Here is a 20,359-nt window from a genome sequence, read left to right on the forward strand (position 1 = left end):
AACTGCTCTCTAGAGCAAGAGGGACAGTTTGTTTTTTTCCTGTAAAGTGACAAACAGTAGATATTTTAGAGTTTGAGGGCCGGAATTTCCCTTCTGCAACTACTCAATTCAGTCATTCAGCACAAAAATAGCCAAACAATTTGTAAACCAATGGGCAGAGCTGTGTTCCTGTAAAACTTTCTTTATTCAACACAAAGAGGGGCAGTGGGTGGATCTGGGTGCCACTCTGTGGTGCGGAATGCTTGTGAGGGGCTGTCTCTGCCCTGGGCTGGGCTGTGTCGGGAGAGACAGCTGCACACACACCCTTGTCCTGGCAGGCCCTGGCCTTCCCTCCTGGCCTCAGGTTTCCCGGCCCCTGTCCTCCTTCCTCTCCTGGCAATCCCAGACTACGGGCAAAGCCTTCCTGCCACGGGAGAGAAGCCTGCTCCTCTCCCACTGATCATACCACTGCACGGTACGCACGGTCTTCAAAGCAAACACAAACTTCTCTGTGTGGACAAAGGATAAGCACGGCAAAGATGTATCTTCTTGGGCTGGGTGTCTCCAAAACCTACCCAACGGGAGTTAACACTTGACCTGAAGTCTTAACTGAAGAGTTAGGAGTCCGCCAAGCAACCAGGAGAGGCGGGGGAGGGAGAGGGCAAGGAATTCCAGGCGGAAGAAATCGCACTGCAGGGACAGAGGTATGCAAAAGCATCCTGTGTCTGAGAAGTTGCCGAGTAGTCAACATGGAAACAATAAATGGAAGTGAGAGTGGCGCTGGCTTCAGTAACACTGCTTCGGCAGGGCTGTTTGGAGGGCGGACGAGGATCAGTCCTTTCAGACTTTTCTGGGCAGTCTGTGGGGAAAAGATGAGCCTACAGAAGCCAGCAGGGAACGGAAACTGAAGGGGCTGCATGTGACGCTGAGGATCCCCAAGCAGAGGCAAGGTAGGGAAGGGTTTTAGAAGGGGAGCGACAGAATGAGACGTGGGTTTCCGACAGCTCACTGGTGGCGCACCAGGGACGGATTAGGAAGAATGGAGGCCACGAGACCAGGTCACAGGCTACTGCAACCATCATCCTCTTTAGCTTGCAGATAAGGTGACCCTAGGATGGGGGTGTGCTGGTGGCTCTGCGATTCTCAGTCACTGTAAGAGCTCCTCCGAAAGGCTGGTGGGCTCCTCGCTGCTCTGCCTGCCGCTGGGCACCATTCACCCTTATGCTTTTCCTTCTCAACATCTTCTAGCACACAACGATGCGGGTTTACTGAAAAGAGGAGAACCTCAGACCTGGCCCGGTTAGGCTGGACCAGAGTACGCGCAGACTGACGGTGTCACATCGTGGGAACGGCTCACCGGCCTCTTTCTGGAGGATGCAATCGGTTAATGGCTTCAAGGCCAAGAAGTACATCGTAGCTTGGCGCTTTTTGAACCACAGAAATCACATTTGAACTCTCACACAGCCAAGGGTTTTCCGAATAAGGCCAGCATTCACACGCCCAGCTGAAAAGAATCAGGACTGGAGAGGCGATGGGTGTAGTCTGCAAAAACAACACATCCATCTTATCTGAGCTGAGGGAGAGGACAGTAATACCCAGGGTGCAAAGTCTGCCACGAAGCGCTCCTAACGAGAACTCTATCGGGCCAGAGGGGAGCCGCGTGTGATTAGAGTTCTAAGGAAATCTTACGTATTTTAAACAAGATTTTAGAGACAAGGGGAGAGAAAATTCTGAAAAACATATGTTCCCCTTCATTTGAAAGGAAAATTGCACATCTCACTCCATGCTGTTGAGCACACAGAGGCCGCCCCACTTACTGAGCGGGGCGGGGGGGTGTCCTGACAGGTCAAGGCCTCCCAGTCCCAACGCCCACCCAGGGACCCCACGACTCCCCATTTGGTTCCGTTTTGTTTTTCACGCTGACTACGCTTTACACACATTCTTGCTTTCTTCTAAACCCAGTTGGCAGAATAACAGGGCATTAAGACAGAACCGGGCTTTGAATCCCCCCTTCTCTGCCAACCTCTGGCTCGTGTGCTTCAGCAAGGAACTAACTTCCCTGATGGTCTCTGCACCAGCACATTCGGGCCAATGCTACAGATTTAGGAAAGTCGTTCTGAGGATGAAATCAGATCTGGCATTCAACGCGTTTTTTTCTGTGTGTATGGTATGTTTAGAGAAAACGCTGAGTACTTATTTGTGAGGTTGCGATGCTTTTGTGTAACATATTTGTTTTGCTAACATTACTAAATTATATACATCGCAAAATGCAAAACAGAAAGTATCAAAGAGATGAGATCGAGCTGAAGCAGAAACAAGCTGTCACACTTCCTTGCCCACCCCAATGGGTCATCTTGTGTGCACCAGTTCACAGGCCCCTGAACTGAGCAATCAGGGTAAAGAGCAGAGGGCCTGGAGCTTAGTCAGTACTCAAAAGGTTGCAGGTCTGATTAGGAGATGAGCCCACAGATCGCAAGTGTTCTTAAGCAAACAGTAAAATAGGAAACTACTGGAATTTTAAACCACCAAATCACCAGTACATCATGTAAATTTTCAGCTAGTACATTTCACGTCTTAGTACAAACGAAAGTGATATTTGCAGCTACTAAGAATAGAAGTGGTAGTTTTATCTGAAAAGGCATTGCATTCTCACACAGAAGTTGCTGTGGGCTTGGCAGTCATGAACGCTCAAGAAAAGCACTGTTTTCTATTAAGTTTTGTATTTCTTTAGGAATCCTCTAAACCACTGGCTGCCACGTGTTGTGAAGGGTGCTAAACTGTTGTACTTAGACACACTGAGTGTGATGGTTGATCTCTACTATGCCACATCAAAGCAGTCTTTAAAAAAATCTCAGAAATGTCAACCCTATTTTGGGGATGAGTAAAGGAACTAATGTAAAAAGATCACTACCTCACAGCCTGATCTTAGTGCTTTACCTAAGTGCCCAGGGCACTGAGCCCTGTCTGGAATTATATTTTCAGTTTGTAAGTTTACTGCCCATCTCCTACCAGCAAAATAAAGATACAGATTTTTCTTTCCTTCCCCCCTGCTGTGCCCCAGAGCCCAGAACAGAGCCTGCAAGGGTTTCGCATTGGTCATTGAATCTTTCTAACCATATGCTTCTCACATTCATACATGACATCACTTGAAAGACAAGTTTTTAAAACATGATTGAGTCTCAATTTCTAAAGAATGCATTCTTTAAAATTACTAGCTCCTTTTGTAACATGTCCCCAAATGAATCCTTAGTGGACGACACAGAGATGCCAACATCCTCCGTGTGCGGAAGGCGTGAACTTCATCAGCACCGGGAGTCAGGCTTTCATTAAGCGAACGCCCACTAAATACATTTAGCTTCTGAATCCATCATTTAATGGAGTCACTCACTCATTTGTCAGCTATCCAGTCAGTGAGGCACGCAGGCCGGAGCAGAGCAGACCAGGGCACTGGAGACACAGAAACGAACACCACGGAGACAGTCCCCGCCCTCATGAAGCTTCAGTAGATCAGAGAATACACTTTCATCATGTTTCAGAATGGGTGGAAAACACAATATTGCTATCGGATTCAAAGGACAGGGAGACGCTGCCGAAACGCAGCCCTCTGATTACAGGCATGCCAGGGAGATGCTGCGGGTTCGGGTCCAGGGCATCACCATAAAGTGAGTATCCTCACAAAGTGAGGCACATGAATGTTTGGTTTCCCAGTGCATATAAAAGTTATGTTTACACTGTAGTCTATGAAGTGTGCAATAGAATTATGTCCAAGAGACCGTGTCCATACCTTAAAAAATACTTTGTTGCTAAAAAATGCTAAACATCATCTGAGCTTTCAGAGAGTCGTAATCTTTTTGAGGGTCTTGCCTTGCTGTGGATGGCTGCTGACCGAGCAGGATGGCAGTTTCTTAAAATAGGACAGCTATGAAGTTCGCCGAATCGGGTGACCCTCTCTTCCATGTGAACACCTAACCCCTGCGGGGTTACTGGTTGACCTAACTTCCATACTGTGGTGTCTCAGGGAAGAAGAGGGCCAGAGGAGCGCGACAGTTGGGGACGGCTGGTTGGGGACACTTCCACGTGTCAGCTCAGTTCACTGCCTTCCACTGGCACAGTTCTCGGCACCAGAAACAATGACAATAATAACATCAAAGATTGCCGATCACAGATCAAATAACAACTGCTATAATAATGGAAAAGTCTGAAATACTGCGAGGACTACCAAAATGCAGCACAGACAGATATGAAGTGAACAGAGACCATTGGGAAATGATGCCAACGGACTTGCTTGACGCAGGGTTGCATGGACCTTCCACCGGTTCGAAACCGCTGTGTGTTGAATCTCCGTGAAGGGAGGTGCCCTAAGGCCAGGCACGCCTGTATGCTCTTTCAGCTAAGAAAGGATCCTCTGACCCATCATCTCTTTCAAAAAACTTTAACAGATGAAAGTATTGGATACATTTTCATTTTTTAAAGACATGTTTCACAATCCATTCCTCAGAACAAGAGGAAAAGAATAATTTCATCACTGGGAAACACGGCTTCAATCATTGCCCAGCCTAGACAGGTGTAACGTCTCACTCTGTGGTCTGTAATGCTAAATAATTTGCTTTCATAGACAGGAGAAGTGATTAATTCGTAATTTATGCAATGCTAAAGATACAATTGAATTTGTCTACTGAAGCAGATAAACATAACGAGGATTTCAAAAAGCTGTTTACCAGGAAGCCTTACCTTCTTATTTCAAACAATGATTTTTTAAAAATTTTATTTTAATCATTGTTCAAGTACAGTTTTCTCCCTTTTACTCCCATTCCAGCCCACCCATCATCCCTCCCCACTTCCCTCTCATTACCACCCTTCCCGTAGTTTTTGTCCATGTGTCCTTTAAATTTGTTCCTGTAAACCCTTTCCATTCTCCCCTGAAATTCCCTCTTCTCTTCCCTCTGGCCACTAACAGCTTGTCCTCTATTTCAGTGTCTTTGACTATATTTTGCTTGTTTCTTTGTTTTGTTGTTTAGGTTCCTGTTAAAAGTGAGATCACAATTTACAATAGCCAAGTGTTGGAAGCAACCTAGATGCCCATCAGTAAATGAATGGATCAAAAAACTATGGTGCATTTACACAATGGAATCCTATGCAGCAGAAAGAAAGAAGGAGCTCCTACCCTTTGCAACAGCATGGATGGAGCTGGAAAGCATTATGCTAAGTGAAATAAGCCAGGCAGTGAAAGACAAATACCATATGATCTCACCTTTATCAAACAATGATTTAATTATAATATCTTCCCTGATAACTAAGATCACAGCCCTCTGTACCACTGATTTTCAAAGGAACCTAGCAGCACAAGTATGAGGCAAAAAACAAACAAACAAACAAAAACTGCAAACAAACAAAACCCCCTGTGTCTCAAAAACATGTTGGAATGAATGGAAAGTGGCAGATCAAAGAAGGTGGGTAAGAAACTGTAGAGAAACCCTTGGTATTGAAGCATAAAGTTTCACCATTATTGTTACTCATTTGATATTTTTCCTGACATAGTACAAATAGATAAATGCTTAATTTAGTTTGAAAATATCTGAATTTTAAAAATACAGTCTACGGAAGGCATGGGGGGAGGTGGAGAGCAAAGCGGGGATGGGGACAGAAAGCGACTTTGCTTGGCGGGGCGCGCGGTGCATGGGGCAGAGGGCATTCTGCCGAGTTGTGCACTTGAAACCTGCGTGGTTTGGCAAAACAACGTCACCCCAAGAAACTCAATTAAAAAATACAGATGGACATGATAGCGGTTTCATAATCTAAAATTACAAGTCCAGATACATTAATTATCTTTCAAAAGAATGAGGTTAAAGAAGGAAAACAGGTCAATTGTGCTGCCTGCAGGCATGAGACAACTGTGAACGCTCTCAAGCTGGGACCGAGAGAGACAGGGAGGCGCTGCTGTCCCCATGCCCACAGTGAGGCGACAAGCCTCCTCAAACTGGGCCAGGTCACCTCAAGTACCTGACAGGCCTCTCACGACCTTTTTTCTTGTTGCAGTGTTCTCCTTGTTCCTGAATAATTCTCGTGCCTTCCTACTAATAAATGTCACCTCTTGGCCTATATTTAGGAACAGAAAAAAAGATGCTTCAGGAACATCTTGAAATAATATAGAATTTGACTTATTTTTTAAATTGCGAAACGTTGACCACTGCGATGAGCCCAAACTGCACAACCTGGTAGCAGAGAGGACATTTCACAGATGGATGTAGAAATCCCATCTCACGGTGGCCGTCAACAGGGATAAAAATACCTGGAGGACTTTTTCACAGTTCTCCCCTCCTTCCTTTAGCGCGCCCCAGGGTGGAGGGAGTGCGTGCTGGCACTTGGAAGTGACAAAGCTCTGAACCCAGGGACAAATGCCATGGTCTCCTGGGATGTTCTTGGCCTATTTGCATATTTTTTTCAGCTATGCTAAAAGTTATAGCCCCCAAAGGAATAAGGTTTTAACTACATTTCAAAAACTGAATTGCTGGTCTGAACAAAGACAGGAGGGACAAGATAGAGACCAGGGTTTAAAAGTACAACCTTAATCTTATGACAAAATTTTCACTTATTTTGCTACAGATGGAAAATACTCCTGTTCCCAGGAAAAGCGCCGCACGGCGCTCACACTGTGGATGTCTGTACTGCGGCACCGCCACGAACCAGCCCAGGGCACGCGGCGTTACTCCCTGAAATGGGCTCAGAAACACTGTGTCCAGCACAAGGATGTTCTGACCTTTTCCTGAAAAGTGAGGGAAAATGTCCATAGCGATTTTGAGAGCACACTTTCTAGAAACTTCTGCCATGGATGGAAGAGGCTTTGGTTTTTAAACTGTGCCAAGTGGACCCCAGGGTTGTGCTCGTGAACCACGAAGAGGGCAAGGGCAAGGTCGAGGCAGAGGGGAGAGACAAGCTGGGCTTCTCTGCACCGCCCCCCCCCCCCACTCCTTAACCAGAGCTGCCGTTCTTTCATCTCTCTCTCTCTATCAGTATCTGTAGATTAGGTATAAATTATGATTCAGGCAATATTTTGTTTGGAAAATGGGAGGGCGAGAGAGGGAGGGAAAGAGAGAGATTTGAGAACCACTCTCACAGTTTAAAATGCACTCTCTTACATGGTAAGTCCACTATTATGTTCTACATAAAAAAAAACATTCCAATTGCATTTAAAAAGATTATACAATCAGTATGTCTCAATTAAAACAGCCAAGGAAAGAGCCACAGTGGATGAATCGTGCATTGTGACAGCTGCATTTAAAGCCAGGGGACACACCGGCAGGGCCTGTGGTCTGACAGGTGTGTGGCACTGCCTCCCTAGGGTGGCCTCAACAACAGTCACCACCGTCCTACCCGGCTTTGAGCCCAGATGGGCTCAAAGCATGGAAGCTCCGACTCACGAAGACATAGTGTCATCCTGGCTCTAGAGACACTATATGATCAGGGTTGGAAAGAGAATTTTTCAGAGAAATGGCTGCCAGTTGCAAAGACCTCCTTCTTGTCACTGTGCCTATTCTCCACCCCCCCGCCCCCCCAAAAGGCCTCTGCTCCCCTGTATCTGGTAAAGCAATCTTCTGAGGCTCATTGCAAAAGCGACCCTGAGGAATCTGCTCAGACCAGGAATCTGTTTGGGCCGTGGCCCGCAGCTCCTTACTGACTTGTGCATACTAACATCTAGTAACCACCCAGTGTGAATAAGTGAATGGAACTATGGTGTCAGGGACGGATTAGGAAACCTGTCCTCCTTTGAAACCTGTTGGCTGAGTAAGAGAACTGGAACCTTTCTGGGTCTTCGATTTTTCAATAAAACTTAGAGACTATGGCTTACCATGAACTAAAGAAGAATCAGCTATAAATAACCCTTTCCACTTATTTCAGGTACCAGGTAGTTGTAAGCGAGACTTCTGTATTTGCAAACTTAAAATATACACAGAAGTGTCGTGGATTTCCCCAGGCAACCTAAATTTCAACATGACTCACAGTCGCCATCTGCTGGTGAAAGGTTGAACATCTACTTCATGTAGAGACGCAAAGCACAAGGCTTTTAATAACAGGGATTACAACACACACACACACACAACCACCACCATTGTTTAAGCAATAAAATTTAACCTACAAATTCTAGGGCATTCAGATTAAAATGTGGGGAAAATGAAACATCCAACTCCAGAGTTTTCTATGGTATGCTTGATAGAGAAACAAAATTTAGTATCTAAAATCCACTTTCAAATATGTTATTACATCACTTATCATATATCAATCCCACCTCATTAGTATGGAGAAAAAAGCTGGCTACATAATATTCAGGCTGTGTAGAAAGGAGACAGGAGCATTTCCAAATGGTAAATTTCTACCTTTTTACTTCTTAAAGGGTAAGAAAAGCAAAAGATTCAAAATCAACACTGGTAGTGCTTCAAGACACGTGACTTTGGCTGGAGAGACCAAAAGAGATTATAGTCATGGTCTCATAAATAAAATATGATTTTATTTCTCTACATCATATCCCAAGACATAAGCATTTATAAATATGTTCAGAGAGAGGGAGATTGATTCAGTGAGTTAATAGAATAAGCCCCATGCTATGTGTGCAGATGTAAATCTGGGGGTGGGGCAGGTATCAGGTTGAAAGGTACCTCACATGCTATCACTAGTGCTCTGAGAAATAAGCAGGATGCAAAAATAAACTCAAATATAAGGGAGAGATGAGCAATGAACCAGCTCCTGAAGTGACCATTATCTAAGGGCACAGGAGGACGGAACTGAGAGCCGCCTATGGCAACTGTAGGCAACACAGAGAACCACCTGTGGCCAGAGCCTGATGTCTCCCGGAGGGGTGGGTGCACAGGTGGTGGAGGGCGGAAGAGCATCCTTGGCTTTTACTCACCTGGAAGCAGATCAAATGACCTGCAGCTAACAGGAGGCTTGATTCCATGCAGTACAAACATCAATGCAGTCAAAGGAAGTTATTGAATGGAAAGTTAAAGGCTAGAATGAAGATATTTGAGTGGCAAAGAGCATGAACTCTGGAGCCACACTGAGAATACTGGTTTGTCCTCTTATGAGCTGTGCAATCTCAGCTAAATTACATAACTTCTTTGTTGCCCAATTTCTTCATCTGTGAAACTGAATTAAGGGTACCTACCTCGAAGGGATGTTGTGGTAGGTAGTTTTTTAAATCTATTTAATAAGTTAATAGATTCAGGTGCTACAAAATAGCACCTGGTGCACAGTAAGTACTATGTGAAAATGTTTGCTATTCTTGGTTAAGGAAGCAAGATTTCTTGGTATTTATACAGCATCAATCATAGTATGTCCATCATTTGGGGGCTGGACAGCCTTGGTCTCTTGGAGAGTAAAATGAGGATATTTTTAGTTGTGACAAAACTGATGGATGCATAATTTCTGACTGCCACATTCTTCATTGTTAGCTACAGAGGTACATAAGCAATATATTCATTCTATTATTTTGAATGACGTATTCTACTCCTTCCTTAACGATATGTGCATGTGCACTGTAGCTTGGCTGCCATGCCTGCGTGTGTGGAGGGGGCATGTGGCTCTCCGGTGGTGCAGAGGCAATGGACTCAGTGCAAGCGCAAGGAGAATGCTAGGCTACACTAAGTTCTAGTTTGAGCTCCGAAACTATGACATGAGGAAAGACCCATACGCAGTCATTCCAGAGACTTTTCAGCAAAAATGTTAAGTGGTATTAAGATTTGTCAGTGCTTAGACCAGAGGAGATCCAACAGTAAGTGTTATGTCAAGACATTTTGATTTCTAGTTTATTGGCCCCCTGAGCAAAGGCTGCAGTTGTCTGGAAACCATGCTTGCTGTCTGAGCAAAACAGTCTTCCACGTACCTTCTCAATTAACTCGTAACTCTCCTCGAGCTTGAGCTGCCTGTTCTGCACGGACGTCGACGCGCGATGATAGACCGCGCGCCACTCCTGAAAGTCGCTCTCCGAGATCTCGGCCACGGCAAAACACAGAGTTCTTAATCCTGAAAAAGGTAGCGTGCACCCCAACACCACATACAATTTTATTTAGAAGTCTGACACTTCCATTTTTACATAACAAAGTCTCATTTAGAAAACATTCATTTAATTGCAACAATGTGTTGAAGTCTGATTCCAGTACGACAAAACCTCAGGGTAAAATGTATGTTCGTGTTGCCCTAGCTTTTAAAGCTGGCACCCTGCTTCTAGTTCCCAGCTCCTTCTATCTGTCCTCTGGGCCTGGGGTGACTTTTTTAAAAACCTGATTTTACCAGGTTATGCCTCTGCTTGAAGTCTTCACTTGTTCCCCCAGAATGAAGTCCAAACCCTGAAGTCTGGCTCATTTGCCGTATAGCAATTGTTTTTCAGCCTTGCTCTCTGCCAACTACTTCCTGCACACCAGCGTCTTCGCACGTGCCGGTCACTTCTTCTCCATCCTGCCCTCTCCAACTCCCCTCCCCTGTCTGTTTTGCATCTACTTTAAGACTCACTTCCTAACATCACGTCTTTAAAGCACCCTCCTCTCACTCTGACCCCCAGGGCAGAAAACCCCAGACACTGCCAGGGTGTGAATGACAATGTTTCGTTGTTTTTCCTGTGGATCTCCTGTGGTGGCTTAGTTCTCCCGGATGGCAGGGGCCTGGCCAGACTGTGACTCCAGTGCCCAGCACAGTGGCTGGCTCACCACACTGGCTCCGCAGACACTGAGGAAGGGAAGAGACGCCGCTGAGGCCTCCTGGGAGAGCCGCCTTCCTCTCATGGGATATGGGGTTGTGTTTGTCACTGCTCTTTCCCCCCAGAAATTTGTAGTCATAACAAAGCTTAAAAATGGAGGAACTGCGACAGAAAAAACCCCCATGAGGAATGCCTTGGGGAGAATATTAAAGGTGACACTTGAGGTGACCTGCTCTCAGTCCTGGGTGTCCATCGACTTCGTAACTCACTTGGGGGCCACCTTCTGCCAGAAGGAAGTCGTGGGGTTGGGACAAGGAAGAGGCAGAGACCCTCCGTCAGCCACGACAAACACAGTTATCGAGGTTCCCGAAAAGACAAGGCCTTCGCTCAAGTTCACCTGAACTCTCGGAACAACTAGGTGCTAGCGATCTTAGGTCAAATAAAACACACCTGGGCAACCCGTCCGAAATGAGAAGCAAAGGACAGAGGACGTAAAGAACCCAGGAGACTTGACCTTCCAAGAAAGCTGTTGGGATGTCTACTGCCAGATCACGGAGAGAAGAACTTAAATCTTGGGGCCCACAGAGGAACATGGTTTTCTCTTTTGGAAGCTTGGCTGGAAACTCACTCGGGGGTAACTATGGGGTAGAAGTGTTGTTCAAACCTGGGCAAGAAAGAATGGGCGGAGGTGGAGGCCATGCCAACCTGAACCTGCCTAAGAGCCGCGTGCCTGTGACATCACAACCAGAGAGGAGGAGATGCGCCAGGAATCTGAACTCCACGGACGGGTCTCTCTGTGCTCCCGCATTTCTGGAGGCAAACTGGGAGGAGGTTATTTATGTCCTCGCTTTTCAGAGCCCAGTGCTTTGAAACATTCCTGTCTTTCCACAGTTTGGATTAAGAAGACAAAGGATTTGATCTGAGGCCAGGCTTGGTGTCACTGGCACCAGTTCCAGCCCAAGAAGATGGGAGTGAAACCTTAGACGGGAGGTTGAGCTACAGTGCTGGCCACTTGCGTTGAATGCAGAGCTGAGACTCTGCAAATTCCTGTATGACTGACCCTGATGTCTCACGGCTCTTGCTTCCTTCCGTCTACTCTAGGTCCTCTGCCCCCACTGTGCGCTGCCTTGTCGTGCGGATCGTGTAGGTGAGTGGGGAAGAGAGAAAGGACTAAGCTTGTTTTTCATGGATTCTTGGGCCCCACATGGAGGCTGAATAACTATTTAAATAGTTATACGGGTTCGCTTATTTCTTTTCTTTTTAATTCAGATTGGAAGACCCAGGTCTTTGCCTCTTGTTTCTTTTCCTTCTGCACAGCTTGAGGTACAAAGTGAAGCATTTAAACTCTAAATAGTATCCATTCTGAAAAGTGGACAAATTTATAGACCCTATACCATCTAACGTGAAAGGGAAAAATCTCTTAAAATATTAAAGTACAAGATGGTAAAATAAAAATAATTTACATTATATAGTATAATGTAAATAATCAAGAATTGCTACCTTGCTTTAGGAATCTCTGAGTAAAACAGTAATAATGATCTTGCAGGATGTCAGTAGTCTATGACTATGTTAAAATTTTTAATCGTGCTTTATCATGACATTACACTCACCTTCTGTAGCAAACTGCTCTAAATGTTTCAGGGTAATTTCTTTGTATTTTGAGGTCTCTGCCAGTCGATCATAAATGACGGTGTCCTGGAAAACAAACAGAAGGTACACACTTGCACTGAGCTTTCTGACTTTAATAAAGTTGACGTTGGCAGCATTATTAGCAACAAACTAGTATGACAGCAACTGTTTTTAGTGTTGGTTTTAAGGCATAAAATGTTTTCCCTTCTCAACACCGTTTCCCTAAAGACACTAGCCAATAAGGTTTCAGTCTGACATTTTTCATCTTTCTCCTCTGAATAGATCTGTAGGTACTCACTCCAGTGTTCAAATCTCGCATTCCGGCCACATCGCACCTCCCGTGTGCTGCGGGATCTGTGCCCAGCCCTGAGAGCTGTTGTGCGGAAAGAGCACTGACTGCTGTGCTCTCAGGGGCTACGAGGGAAACGGTCAACCTCAGGGAGTTTGAGGAACCGCTGGACCGGACAGAACTGAAGAGCCTGCCTGCTCACAGAGCCTTTCAAGTGCTGTCGTGCAGGGTGGTGCATCCCTAGGGGGGCCACGTGCATGTGCCCACACTCATTCACCACCGGACCTCTCAGGTGGGAGGGGGTCATGACCCGGCCGTGCTGACGGGGAACAAACTCCGAGAGGCACAGGTGTAAGTCTGCTGGGAGGGCTCATGGGCAGAGGAGGAGAATCTTGGCCAAACCTAGCTTTGCCACAGAGCTGAATAGTTCCGACTGTGTCCCTTTAGCTTTACGGCTTGATTTACTTAGCCTGCAAAAATCCGGTTACTGGATTATCTTTGAAGTTCTTTTCAGCTTCAGCTGTACACACCACTTATGTTTCTCTAACTTTTGGCCCTTTATAGACTGCCTATTGTCCCTTCAGCTTTTCTTTGGCTTGGGTTTAACATTTTCAGAATTTTAGTGCTTGGCCTTCATGGTTTTATTAGACCAGGAAAAAATAAATCATTTACCTGCAATTACTTTCTCAGTGGTATTACCCACTTCGGGGTCTCTCGTCTCAGGGCTGAGATGTGGAAGCAGACTAATGGACTATGATTTAGAACCCTTGAGAGAAACAGAAACCTTGGTGACCTCAGAACAGATGGAATATTCCAGGCCCCAATTATGAATTTCTTTTCATTTTTCAGTGGCAGAACAGGAAGGGGGGCAAAGCAAAGGAAATAATAATTTCCCCTCATGGCTCCTTCCTGAGAGTGCAAGGTATAACGTATGGACTATTTTTTCCCAGAGGTTAATGACATTTTCAATGAAATTAAAATAGGCCATTTAAAACTAAGAATGTTTTTTTTAAAAAATGAAAGTCATGCCAACAGAAGGGACACGAAGGCCAGGGGGAAGAGGCTCTGCAACGGTGGAAGACACTGATGCTCCACACAGAGGAGTTTTCTGCCTCCTTTGCAGATCGGACAGAAGGGGACAGACCATGACCTGCTGCATGAATCACACAGCATATTTTTAAATGCCACTCACACCTGTCCCTCCTTGCACATGAGAAAGACACACCTACAGGCACCTTTACGCCTGGAGTAGCACTCCTTCACTCAGGGGGCTGTATCAACTGATTGAGTGTTCGGCACATTGTCAGGAACTGAAAGAGGAGACTTCACAGGAACTAAAGCACGTGCACTGCAGGACCAGGCCTGGAACCCGCTGGGCCCACGTTTACAGCAGGAAACCCTAACTGCGTGTACGGACCCGGTGTCCTCAGCCAGGTCCAAGTGCAGACGCGTGGGGAGTGGATGCTGCCAGTGCGGCCCGGCACGGGGTCTAGTCACTTACTTGTGTGAAGGGCCTAGAGCTGCAGGAGGAAAAGTCCCAGGTGAGTTTTCATTCAAAAAGTTCACCGTTGGGACTGAAGCTCCATGCTGCTCTGTCCTTGTGTACCGTGAGTGCCCTGCACACGGCAGGCATTCAAAATATGTGCGGAATGTGTATCTGGGGTAATTGGCAATCATCCTGGAATTCCACATGCATGGAATACTACGTAATACAGTGCTGCCAGACAGAGAAGGGACTGTGCCATGAAACGCACGCGCCAACAATAAGGTGGTAGCAAGCAAAAAGGAAACCACAGAGATCTCATCACATCGTTACTTGTATAACCACTGCAATTTATACTGAGGTTACCTAGATGGTCGTGCTACGAATTAGCCAGTCAGCATCAAGGAATCTGCTTTTGTTTTTGGGTTAAACAAGGTGAGATACGCTTGGGCCCCCGTGGACTGGAGTGCTTGCTAAAGGCAGTAGACAGGCCTACATTTCACCACAGACCAGCATGCTTCGGGTCTGTGTGTGCCACTCCCGACTGTCTGTACTTTGCAATGACTAATGTCAGACATGGTCTTTTTGCGTACAGCGCCACATTTTATTTAAGGGGGCACGTTAGGTTAAAATTTTCAGTCACTTGAAGGTCCTTAAAGCATTCAGTGTTCTAGCCAAGTTTTCTCCTCTGGAAAGTAAGTATTGGAGCTGGATTTTTATTTTCTTGAATAAATTAAATTTTTAGCTGTGTAAATGTTACTTTTCATAAATTGGCTTCAATGGCAGATATAAGTTGTATATTGTGTACTTTTCCTTTTTTTAATTTAAAAATTAATAAAGCAAGACAACCTCACTGAAGAAAATCTGGGGAAAAGCAAGAAATAGAAGTCACCCACAAACACACACACCCCTCTCGGTGCTATGTGCCAGATGAACTCTTCAGCACTGTCTTCCGATTCACTAACTCCTCCCTCTACCCCTTCAACTCTGTCCAGAGTTTATTCCATTTACTGACGTTCTTTCTCAAATTTATCTACCATTTTTAGTTTATCCTATAGGTAGCCCCATTCTCTCCTCTACCTAATTTATTTTTTAGTATAAATCATGGAAGAAAAGTGATCATTTCTTTATCATGTTGAGCTCTAAACACCCTTTGTCAGACTGGTCCACACAGATGATTTCAACTGGAGTGAATCCACGCTCCAGCTGTCTGTGTTCTTGCTCTCTTGGTTTGACTCTTGCTTTCTCCCCTTCTGCCTGCACCCCAATCTAGTGGGTCTCTAGAGCCCCCACAGAGGTTGGCATGAGCTTTGCTTAGCCTTATCATGTGACTGGGAAGCTCACCGCTGTCTTAAGCTTCAAGGAAGGGAGGCTGGCTCCCGCCTGCATTACACAGGAAGCACTGGCTCCCGCCTGCATTGCACGGGAAGCACTATTTGCTCCCACTGCCCCACGGAAACCAAACCCCAGCCACTCCTCCCTGATTCCGAACCCAGGGCCTGGGACTCACACCCCACTCAGCTCAAGACTTCATTTCAATGTATCACTTTGATTTTTGGTTCCTATTTTGCTTTTGAGACTGGTTTTATCTTTGTTTTCTCCTTGTATTATTCTGTGATTTTGGAATAGAGGAGATACATCAAAGTGTGAACAGACTATGCTACTAATACCTTGGTTTCTCAACTGACTTTTGTGACTGAGTACTGTGCTGCCCTTGTCACTTTTGATTCTTCACTCTGCCAGTGAATCACCAGACTCCTTAGACTTTCCTCCATGTTTTAGTCACCCCACCTGGATCCCCTATTTTCACCTTTAGTCCTCCTTTCTTTTCATGTAATATTTTCCTCATGCGAGATCTCATCAACTCTCTGCTTTCCGTTTCCACCTGTACTTGTTGACTCCTAACTTTGTATCAACACCCCAGACTTCTTCCCCCAGGAAATCCAGGTTCTCAGAGGTAGCAAGTGGTATATATCACTTAGTAAACTCAGTTAACCAAGCAGAAACCTGGTAATTTCACCTCTCCCTCATCGTCCTAACTCTCAGTGCCCTCATTCCTCTCTGTGACTGTACTTGTCAGCTCTGGCCTGCACTGTCATTAGTGGCCTCAACTGATAACTCCATATGCCTCTCTTCTCTGCCTTATCTCACTTCCTAAATGACATCAGAACAATCCAGACAAAAGTAAAAATTCTCGGGCATGCAAAAAAATCTATGAGCTAATTCATGCCCATCTTTCCAGCTTTGCATTCTGCTATTCTGTGGCAAAGTACACGTAGTTCTCGAATGCACCTTGCTGTGTTATATATTTATGCCTTTCCAGTATTTAACCACACTTTATAGCCAATTTTAAAATGGGGGAAAACAATGCGACAAGTTAATGCATGCAAACCATCTCTGTGATTATTTTAAAAGGGAGTCCAATGTTTTTATTTTATAGTCAATGCTTTAATTCCCTAAATTTCTAGGCAGAAGATTCCTCGAAACCAAGAAAGATAGAATGTGATTTGGGTATAGTAAACTGGACACATAAATATCAACCATTTAAAGTGGGAGATCTTAAAGGTTCTCTTTCTCCCCTCACCACTGAACATCACCACTGAGACTGAGACGGAGATCTTTATGACATTCCTTTATCATTGTATCCTCATCTTCTCTTTATACGTATTTGCCTGACTAGCCTTAACAAGGCTTGGGTCTCATCTTCCTTCCTGTCTCCAAATCCATCTCAAAGTCTGGTAGATAAAATGCACACAGCAGAAAAATTTTAATTGTTTGAATTCACAACCAAAGGAATTCTAAAACTAAATTCTTGAGAAATCACAAAATAGTTCTACCAAATGCTTTACAATGAAAGCGTTCCAGAATTGCATTTTAATGTTTTAAAACCAAGGCACTGAAAAGCACGCTCAATGGGAATTACATAAAAATCTTGGGCTTCATAAGTTCGATTTCCAAGTTCCATGCAATTTTAAACCAACGTTGTTGATTATATTGAAAATTACAAAGTTCTAAGTTTGGTAAGTTACCTGACTGGGCTAAGTACACGAGGTACCTGGAAAGGAGAACTCAGAAGGAAAATGCTGACTAATTTTAAGAACAACAACAACAAAAAGACCCTGGTTAGTAGATTTCTTATTTTTCAATGAGTGGAAACATTTTAACTAGGAAAATTAAATTAGAATGGCATCTTACTGTTCCTGCCAATCAAACCTGCTAAAATACTAAGACTAACCAATAGTTAGACATTCTTTTATTATTTAAAACAGTGCAAGACAAATTGTAATCACCCCATGAAGAAATGAGAGCAGTAACTGTGATCCAATTTTCCCCCGTTTCAGCGGTATTTAAAAAATTAAATTCAAACTGGTGTGGATCACTACATTTCTAATACAATTTTAAAAATATTTTCTGTATTTAAGTGTTTTCTAAGTTATTTATATAATGTAAACTTCCAGTATTATGCATCAAAAATTAAATTATATAAATAACCTAGGCCAAACTTTTTCAAACACCAAATTTATCCAGGAGGAATTCCACATTTCACCAGGAGAGGCCAAACACTATTACAATAAAACTCCAACAAAAGTGGATGTCAGCAACTCCATGCTAAACATCTGTGTTACATTTCCATAGCAGAATGCTTAACATACACATTATAAACCATCATAAATCAAAACTGCGAAAGACAAAAATAAAAACTTACAGCTCCTTTGCAGTAAAGTCGTAACTTCCCGGATGGAGTGCGAACAATCACCGACATTCTTTTCCTAGCGCTGAAAGGGAAAAGGTTTTCCATAAGGTGTCCTCGTACCAAGAATATGCATCTATGTGTTTGCCATGCCTCACATATTTTAATGCTCACACTGAAAAAATAAATTCAACCAAATTATGAGCCCTAGCCTCCCACACATATAAACCCTCCCCTGGGTGTGCAGTTGGGAACCTCTGAGAGTTACTTTATGTTTTTAAGGTGCCAGGGTACCATCTGCTGCCCTGGAGGAATGCTCTATAAAACTGCTCCCTAGAGACCGGAGGAGTTAGTACCCACCAGAGGGGAGGAGAGTGCTGGCTCAGTGTATTCAGATTTTAAAAAACAACACTGAAGCCGGGTGTTGTTTTAGGATGCGTTGCACGTTACAGCTGTTATTAAAATCAGAAATGATGACCAGTTTTAAGTTCATGCCCCATCACACATAAAGGCAAACACTAGCACTTTGTAACTGACTGAAACATTCACAACTACTGATCTTCAGTGATTGCTAGCAAGCCACCAGCATCGTGTAAAAAACCCAATCGACATCACGAAACTAAGCTAATGAGCACAGTTTCACGCTGTATTGGTGATATAAGCAGTTTAGGGAAAACTGTTAGTCAAATATGCAACATCTTTCAAAGCATTAGCCAAGAGACAGCAAACACCACTGAACAGAACAAACTGGCACCGCACTGCATAGAGCAGGCTTCACGGAACCACGCATGTAACGGCCTTCTCTCCAAATATGAAGGGGAGAAAGGACTTCCCCTTTCATACACAGACAAATGCCTGTGTCTCTTTGCTGTACCTTAGAATGCTCTGCTGCTAAAAAACTGAGACAGGCCCAACATAAAGTAGCAGGGAAATGCAGGGTCAGGGCACATACCCAGGACTTTCAGAAGTGTCTAGAAATATTCAGTCTCCTTTTACTCCACCTACATTTCCACTGCATAGTCACACACCACACAGTGACATTTTGGTCAGTGACGGACTGCGTACATGATGGTGGTCCCGTAAGATTATAATGGAGCCGAACATTCCTGTTGCTCACTGAATCCATCCTAACGCCACAGTGCATCGCTCCCGTGTTGGAGGTGATGCCGGTGTAAACACACCTCCTGTGCTGCCAGGTGTATTAAAGCACAGCACGTGTGACTGTGTACGGCACAGAACTCTCGGTCATGACAACAGAAGGCTGTGTTTATGTATTTGCCACGCTATACCTTTCACAGTTATTTCAGAGTGCACTCTCTCTACTTGCTCAAAAAGTTTGCTGTAAACACAGGAGGTGTCATGCCAGCAGCACCTCCTCCATCTTGTGTTTACTGCATCCCCGGGCCGTTTGTTTTCTCTCATGCTTGACTTCAACTTGTGCCGTGTTGCTCATCACGGTGCCTGAGCACTCGCGGGAAGAGGAAACACCTCCTGAGGCACTTCCGGAGCACATCCCCGTTGTGAAGTGACGAATGGCGGTGTTAGTGCCTCCAGCCTCCTTCCCTGTTCCTTAGGAAAACATCTGACTGGGCCCCCGTCGTCATGACATCTGTACATTCTGTCTCAGCCCTTCTTTTTTTTTATTTGTTGAATTTATTAGGGTGATATTGGTTAACAAAATTATATGTTTCAGGGGTGTGATTCTATCATACATCGCTTCTATATTGTATTGTGTGTTCACCACCCCAAGTCTTCTTCCACCACCATTTACTCCCCATTTGCACTCCCCTACCTATCCCCACCCCCTTTCCCTCCGGTAGTCGTCGGTAGTCACCATACTGTTGTCTGTGAGGTTTTATTCCTTTTTTTTCCTCTTAATTCCCTCACCTTCTCACCCAGCTTCCCTCCCCGCCTCCCTGACAGATGTCAGTCTTTACTACGCATCTATGCGTCTGTTTCTATGTGGCTTGTTAGTTTATTTTGTTCATTAGATTCCACATATAAGTGAAATCATATTTTATTTGTCTTTATCTGACTAGCTTACTTTACTTGGCGTGATACCCTCCAGGTCCCACGCTGTCTCAAGGGGTAAGGTTTTCCTTTATCTCAGCCCTCCTTGATCCATGCCTTTCTTAATCTGGCTTTGATGACATGGTCCTGAACTCATCAACTTTTTCTCTTCTCTTGGCAAAACTCCCAACTCCTGGGTGAATGGGACCCCTTTCCGTGGTACAGTAGAGTACATGGGCATTGCTGGAGAAAAGTTACCCAGCCACAGTGATCAGTAATTACACGACAACAATGTCAATGGCTCCACAAGGCCCAGTAACCCACTAGAGTTTTCTAACAAGCTTGTTCTCCCCTCTGCAGCACTATGCACACCTTCTCCATGCTCCAAGTCTCCGGCGAGCGCGCATCACTCTGGACCCTTCGAATTTCTGCACTTCACTTTGAAGAAAGCCCCAGACAAGAAATCCCTATTCTTTCTGCAATTAAAACCTACACATTCATCTGCCATGCACCCTCCTCTCTGTCTCTTTTCTGGAAACAATGGAGGAAATGCTTCTTTTCCTATCAGGGACCTTCCTTTCACTTGTAGTG

The 20,359-nt window shown here is 44.7% G+C and overlaps 1 protein-coding gene across 4 annotated transcripts in view; it reads right to left on the bottom strand.

Moving 5' to 3' along the window:
• ATP8A1 (ATPase phospholipid transporting 8A1) overlaps window positions 1-20,359 on the bottom strand; it is a 216,513-nt gene that overhangs the window by 91,845 nt on the left and 104,309 nt on the right. For all 4 annotated transcript variants that reach the window (XM_028505406.2, XM_036020088.1, XM_028505407.2 and 1 more), the window contains 3 exons: window positions 17,774-17,843; window positions 12,277-12,361; window positions 9,857-9,996 (listed from right to left, as the gene is read on the bottom strand). In XM_028505406.2, coding sequence (XP_028361207.1) covers window positions 9,857-9,996; window positions 12,277-12,361; window positions 17,774-17,843 — 295 coding nt within the window. The remainder of the gene's footprint in view (window positions 1-9,856; window positions 9,997-12,276; window positions 12,362-17,773; window positions 17,844-20,359) is intronic.

Source organism: Phyllostomus discolor, chromosome 1 (assembly GCF_004126475.2).
Source record: "Phyllostomus discolor isolate MPI-MPIP mPhyDis1 chromosome 1, mPhyDis1.pri.v3, whole genome shotgun sequence".
Classification (NCBI taxonomy): domain Eukaryota; kingdom Metazoa; phylum Chordata; class Mammalia; order Chiroptera; family Phyllostomidae; genus Phyllostomus; species Phyllostomus discolor.